Raw genomic sequence first — 6886 nt, 5'->3', positions numbered from 1 at the left:
TTTTGATGTTTCACCACAGATATTATGTTCCCAAGAAGGAAGCAATTTGTCTCCTGATAGCAAGTATAAAATTAATTTATATGTATTTAAGAAGAACGATTTAAAAAATAATTTTTTAAAAAATATAGATAATATTATCTCATACAGATTTTGATGTAAAAGGATATAAGTTGACTGAAACAAGGTCCGTAAGTATTTGCTCAACATTTTCTGACTCTATAGAAGGATCAAATACGATTTGATTCTTATAATCACCAAGTTATTCATAGTGTGAGTAGTCTTCAAATATTGGACTGAATATTGGACTACGGATAATTTCCTACAAAAATATGTGTAATATTAATGGAATTACTTAATTTTGTGTAATCAATACTTTGAATTTCCTATAGCTAAATATTAAGCATAAAAAAGAATTTAAAAAACCTTAACATTAACTATGAATATCACACTTTTTACTTCCTTCTTAATTATATAAAATTGATAGTTAACTTACATTGATAGAATTATTAAGCTGCTCATTTTTCAAAAGAGGAATATCACCCAAGACATTAATAACTTTAAAAGTTTCACAATACTTTTCATTGTCAATTATCTTTGTGTGAATCTTGAAAAATTTTTCTTTCCCAACAATATCATAGAACAAGTGTTGATGATATGAAGGATCAATTATCTAATATACATAGAAAAAATACAATATTAATCAGCACAATTTTAGATGTAATTAGATATAAGATACAAAAAATAAGATAATAATATCGTGAGGAGATTTAACCTCAATCTCTTGTTCTAATTGTAAGAAACAATCAGAGCAAGTCTTCCTAAATAGTTTTATTGCAACATTATCCATTAGAACAAAGATAGCAGCAGAAGTTCCATTTTCAACAACCAATTTTATCCTATATCTAGAAAAGTATGCAAGATTAGTATAGAAAGAAAATTCATAATTTTAATGAAATTTACTTGAATTTTATTATTTTAAAGACGATATTAACCTTACAGTGATGTGCTCAACATCTCGAGAACACAACTAGCAATGAAATACACCATCATCTCCTGCAACTGGATGACCACATATGCAAGAGAAGAACCACTAATCCAGATTATCTATTACCGCTTTTATGTGTGATTTATCCTAAATTTTATTTTACTTGAAAATTAGAATTCTTTTATAAATAACATTTTAAAAGCTAAATAATTATAATATACATAAACAGGAGAAATGAAATAAAAGGAGGAGGTTGTCTAGTCTAAAAAAAGGACGAGGATAAATTTTTATTCTTTTGATCAAAACAAATTTTTATTTTGTTATATTTAAATGTAATAAAATAAAATAAAATGTTGAAAAACAAAGATAACAACAAAAAAATGAAGAAAGCTAACATTTAATTGTTTTAGACTTTTAGTTAAAATTTATGATTGGTCTCATTTTTGTTTGACTCAATATAAAAGAAAACGTAACTCTAATTGTTAATTATATTTTAAGCAGACAAATTATTTCATGTGTTGTCACTAATCAATTAAAGACATGACAATTTTTGGATTTAGATTTGACAAAAATAGCATATAAATCACCACTTGTCACTTAAAAACTAAGCCACAACATTTCTATAGATATAAATATTTTTATCTATCTATACCGTAGCATTCCTCTCAAGTAGAAAGTTAATAAGTGTACAGATACCAAGTCCACACATTTAAGTCATTCTTTAAAAAGAACATTCATGATTTTATGCATATAATATTCAAAGCCATAATCTACAAGTTATAAATCCTAAACATAAGCTATGTGCTATACAATTCTAAGCTTATTAATGTTAGATCAGAATAATAGTGATAAAAAAAATCCTCATGTGAAACCAACAATGATCAATCATCTTTCTCTTCATTGCTCGTCACCTTAACTTGTGCGCGGATGAGGGATTATGCCACACCTATTTAGAATTCCGAAATGCGTGCAGAGATGATCAATAGCATCTTGTTGCCTTGCAAGACTTGTTTCAATACTTTGTAATCTTCCTTCCATATAAATCTTCATGTTTTGAAGTTCTCCCAAAATGTCCTTCATGGTGTATGTTCGTGGCAGTTGAGCTTGGACTTCCATTCTCTTATTCAGTGAGTCTTTCTGCTCCACAAATGCAGTGCTAAAATCCCTGTAAGACAAACATATACAGATCAGATGATCGGGTAGGTTGGCCATCGTAAATAATTTTATCAAAGTCCCCTCCCTTTTTTCCCCATCTCGTCCTCTTTCTAAATAGTGATTGTTTTTGTAATATATAACTGATTTATCTTATGAACTATAAGTATTAAACTCTCACAATATTAGCAAAATATTCTCTAAGCCTGCTCTCAAAATGCCTCTATCATTTCACACCACCTTATTCTATCCCACAAAAATCAAAATATATCATTATATTAAGACTTTGAAACTATTTTGTTATCCAAAAGAGAAATAGGAACTCAATGCCCCAATCTCTTTCCTATTCACATAACCTGAATTCTGATCCTCGAATCCACCCAACCCACAAAAGCCACCTAATTTCCAACTGAAAACTTCATGCTTCAATTACTATTCTATAGAATACATATGAGAAATCAGGCCAGGAAAGCACAAGACAAAATGCATAAATGACCATAAAATTTGAGTGAGAGAAAGCAAGTTTACTTGGGTGTTACAATAAAGGCACTGTGCAGACAATCAGTCTCCTTGGGATTGGCGAGGTGCCTGGTGTAGATTTGATTCACAGAAACATCAACAACATATAGGAATCTTTGGTCCTCTTGTGTCCAGACTAGGGTAAATACCAATATCCAAAGGAGAGGTTCTAGATCAGCATGACACCTTAATTTTGTGCTTCCAATGATGAGAGCACATACCATGCCATTGCCAAGGTCAACACATTTCATGCTTGGGGAATACCACCAAACTTTGGACTGTTGGACTTGGATCTGATTAGAACACTCGTCAAGCGATTGACAGCAACGGACAAGGTTAGTTTGCTTATCCAACAGCAGAGCATATAGTTTGATGTTTACAAATTCTCCTCCTCTAATGTTTCCCCCCCTAAATGTAAGTGCCACACTGCAATTGTTGCATACATCTGGAACTGAGATAGTAGTAATTGAATGAAGATCAAATGAGCTTAACTGGAAGTGGGTGTCCTTGTCCTCCACTTTCTCCCAGACGGCACTTTGGGGGTCATAGACAACTATTTCTTCTTTTCCAGGTAGATATGATGCAAGCAGGAAAAGCTTGTCATCAGAAATGAACCATTGACACCAAGGCGAATCACGAATATAAGCGCGCCTGAATGTTGGATCAACAGGAGAAAGTGCGGGAGCAGACAAGGAATCCCATGTCCCGGATTTAAGAACCCAAAAACCTTCACTGTGCACGTGTGCAAACAAGTAAATGTTGCTTCTAATATTCGCAACGAAATAAGGATCGGAAAGAGATATCGGTGGTGGAGGCGTGAAGTCAGGCTCTAATATCTTCAGCTTGATGTTGTGGCAGTGGAGTTCCCAGGATTCAACACCACCCAGTAAGAAAGCTTTGCTAGAATGATGGAAAGCACGCATGTATTGCATTCCAAATTTTTATTGGGCACAAATGGACGCAGGAAGAACAAGGGGGAATGCGAGTTATCGATCTCGTTCTTCCCTAATCGAAGCAATTTTGCAACAGGGAAAGCAAATGCATCTTCTTCTGAAACTGCGTACAATAATGACTCCATTTCCAACCGATACAAGAGACGATTGATGGCTATGGCTAACTGTTTCACAATCGGACGTAAGGTTAGGTTTCAGAATCTCTCTTCAAATTACTAAAAAAATGAATGCCGAGGAGACGTATGGTGAGGAGGGGAGAAGTGGCGACGACCCACAACGAAGCAACGACAGAAAAAGCTCGAACAGAGAGGGCGATAGAAAGAGAGGGATAGAGAAAGGAGCGGGGTGGGCACTCGATAAGGCTGACAATATGTACCTTATTTGTCATTACTTAATCTGGATTATTCGTTCGGTAGAATTTTTTATCCGATTCCTTGCGAATAGGGTAGGGTAAGTGTGAGTTTGCTTGCGAATAGGGTAGGATATGAATTTAAGGTATATCCTACTCTATTTTATCTACACTTCTAATATATTATATAATATACTAGAGAATGATTAGTGCTACGCATGGAAATTGATCAACAAAAAAAGCTGGAGAAAAAATAAATGTCAGGAAGATGCGAATTATTTTACAACATCAAATATAGCACTTTCACTAAAATCATTGCATGAAGCAATCAAAATATTTTCGCTAGATATGATATACCATTCAAGTTATATTGTAAAATCTCAAGTGCTTATTTTAAAAAGACAATTCAACATTTTCATCTATACAATAGAGACCAAAATGTGATCTAACATGGTCATTAGTCCTGCTAAACCTCTCTTTATCCCATATGTTGTCATTGCAAAACACACATATATAAATAGGATTACCAACATGATAACATCCCAATATTCTATACCAACATAGAATAGAAATTTCACAATAAAAAATATAAATTAATACTAAAAAATGTAAAAGGTGTCACGCATAACTGCTAAAAAATTCTAAAGGTTAATATTTATACCTTCTTCATGAATGGCAACAACATCCTGCTCAAAATATTGGTACAAATGGTTTAAAAAATAAATAGGTAGATATATTAAACTATATAAAAATAAAATTAAATTGAAATATATAATACAATAATAATTGCCATTAATGAGACCAACCATCACTTACCATTGACATCCATCTCTTTTGATTCTGTGGCGAAATTCTCATCTAAGACAATATCATTATAACCATCAATTACTGCATTACATAAAAAAAGAATTTTCACTAATATTTAAAATGTCCAAAAGAAACTATCATATAAGTAAATAAAGAAATTAAATAAAACAATATTATGACCTTCATATTCTTCATTGTTAGAATAGTATTGAATAGAAGCAATATCCACTAAATTAGATAATGAATAATGAATGTTTAATTGAGATTCATTAAATATATTGCATGTATTATGTGCAAGAAAGTTCAAAGTTTCTGTTGAGAGATTCAAAGGACGTTTGTTCCTAATAAATTAAAGCATGAATAGAAACATGAATCATAAATGAATAGCGTTGTGAATCAAATGTGACAAAAAAATACAAATTTAAAAAAGAATATGATAGTAAAAGCATAAAAGAACTAAGGAAAAAACAAAACAGATTCATCAAAATACCTATCACATGGTTTTACATTGGTTTAGGAAAATTTAAAACAACGTATCTCTAAAACTGGACCACTGCTAGATGAATTTGAAATAAGCTTCCTCTTTTCTCTATCATTGGAAACAACAATCTGGTCCAACATAGCTAAAATAAAATGAGACCTTAATTAAAACCACTTAAATGAAAAGTTAAAGAAGCTTACCATTAAATATATCAAAATAGTGGTGTTCTATAGTACTTATCAGAAATCACAAGATCATAAGATGTTGCATTCTAAAAATTTGAACTTGATGTATTGGCAAGGTATCTATCCAGCTGTAGATCCTTTAGATTCAACGTCAACTATGCTCCAACCTCGGATTGTTGGTGAAGAACATTATGAAACTGCGCAAAGAGTTAAACAAACTTTACAGCGTTACAAAGAACTTCAGGACATTATAGCTATCCTTGGGTTGGACGAATTATCCGAAGAGGATCGTTTAACTGTAGCAAGAGCACGGAAAATTGAGCGTTTCTTATCACAGCCTTTTTTCGTAGCAGAAGTATTTACCGGTTCGCCAGGAAAATATGTAGGTCTAGCACATACATTACTCATTTGTAGAATATTTTTATTTTGGGACATTATAGATCTATTTTTATTGACAGAAGGTCTCTTGAATAGTAAAATACCTCTGTTTGGAGCTTCTCTACATTAAAAACATAGCATTCATGGATATATTATTTGAAAAATATATAAAATATCAAAATTACTATGCAGTCTCCTTCTGCCATTCGTAATGAAATCGAATGCAGATTTATGCATGAAAAAATAAATTAACACAGATAACTCTTATGAGTTGTAATAAATTTAACTGGTTTCAACATTATATCTCAATATAGTTGAGAAAGGTTAAGTAGGAAGATAACTAAATGTGATAAATTGAAAATCTTAATAAATAAAATGAACGACAATAATAAGAAACGTGAAGAAAAGAAAAATACACATAGAACAATCATAGAGTACACCAAAAAAGACAATGAGTCAGTTTCACAAAGTACACCCGAAGACAAACTGATACAAAAAAATAACATAAATTAACATAACAAATAAAAAACTGTTACATCAGCATATCTAAAAAAAACTATTAATACAACAGATAACTATCTGGCATGACATTAAGACCCTGACTACAAACAATCACAGAGTTAAAGTCTCAAAATTATCTAATCGCTACCTACCTACCCTTTGCCAGCAAACTTCATGTCCATTTCCATTATACATTTAAACAATGATCTCATAGAAAAGGATAATAATAATAATAATAATAATAATAATAATAATAATAATAATACATGAGACCCACTTCAATAATTTTATATTCTAAGGAATGATAATACTTTCAATAAAATGTGTTCGATTCGGACCAAAAAATTTCATAGATTTTTAAAAAGTCCACAGCATCTCATTGTGGGTTTGTCATTCTCAAGTGGCAGTTTACAAATTATAATACCATTGAACTTACTATGTAAGCAAAGTTGAATAATGCTAGTATAGAAAAAGTTTTTCCAAAATAAAAGGAAGTAACTAAAATAAAAACCATACTAAGGTGATATTTAAGTCTTCAACTCTATTATTATTAACACTTTATAAATTGATATTGAA

General features: G+C 31.4%; 1 protein-coding gene across 1 annotated transcript; it reads right to left on the bottom strand.

Annotated features, from left to right (window-relative positions):
• Positions 1-1705: 1705 nt before the first annotated feature.
• On the bottom strand, positions 1706-3973 carry LOC112801239 (uncharacterized). Its single transcript, XM_025843864.3, has 2 exons — positions 2666-3973; positions 1706-2150 (listed from the first exon to the last, which is right to left on the bottom strand). Exons 1-2 carry the CDS (start codon positions 3586-3588, stop codon positions 1898-1900), a joined length of 1176 nt encoding a protein of 391 aa, XP_025699649.1. The 5' UTR covers positions 3589-3973; the 3' UTR covers positions 1706-1897.
• Positions 3974-6886: the final 2913 nt, after the last annotated feature.

This window comes from Arachis hypogaea, chromosome 5 (genome assembly GCF_003086295.3).
Source record: "Arachis hypogaea cultivar Tifrunner chromosome 5, arahy.Tifrunner.gnm2.J5K5, whole genome shotgun sequence".
Classification (NCBI taxonomy): domain Eukaryota; kingdom Viridiplantae; phylum Streptophyta; class Magnoliopsida; order Fabales; family Fabaceae; genus Arachis; species Arachis hypogaea.
The sequence above is the reverse complement of the archived record's forward strand: the minus strand, read 5'-3'. Positions and strand labels throughout refer to the sequence as shown.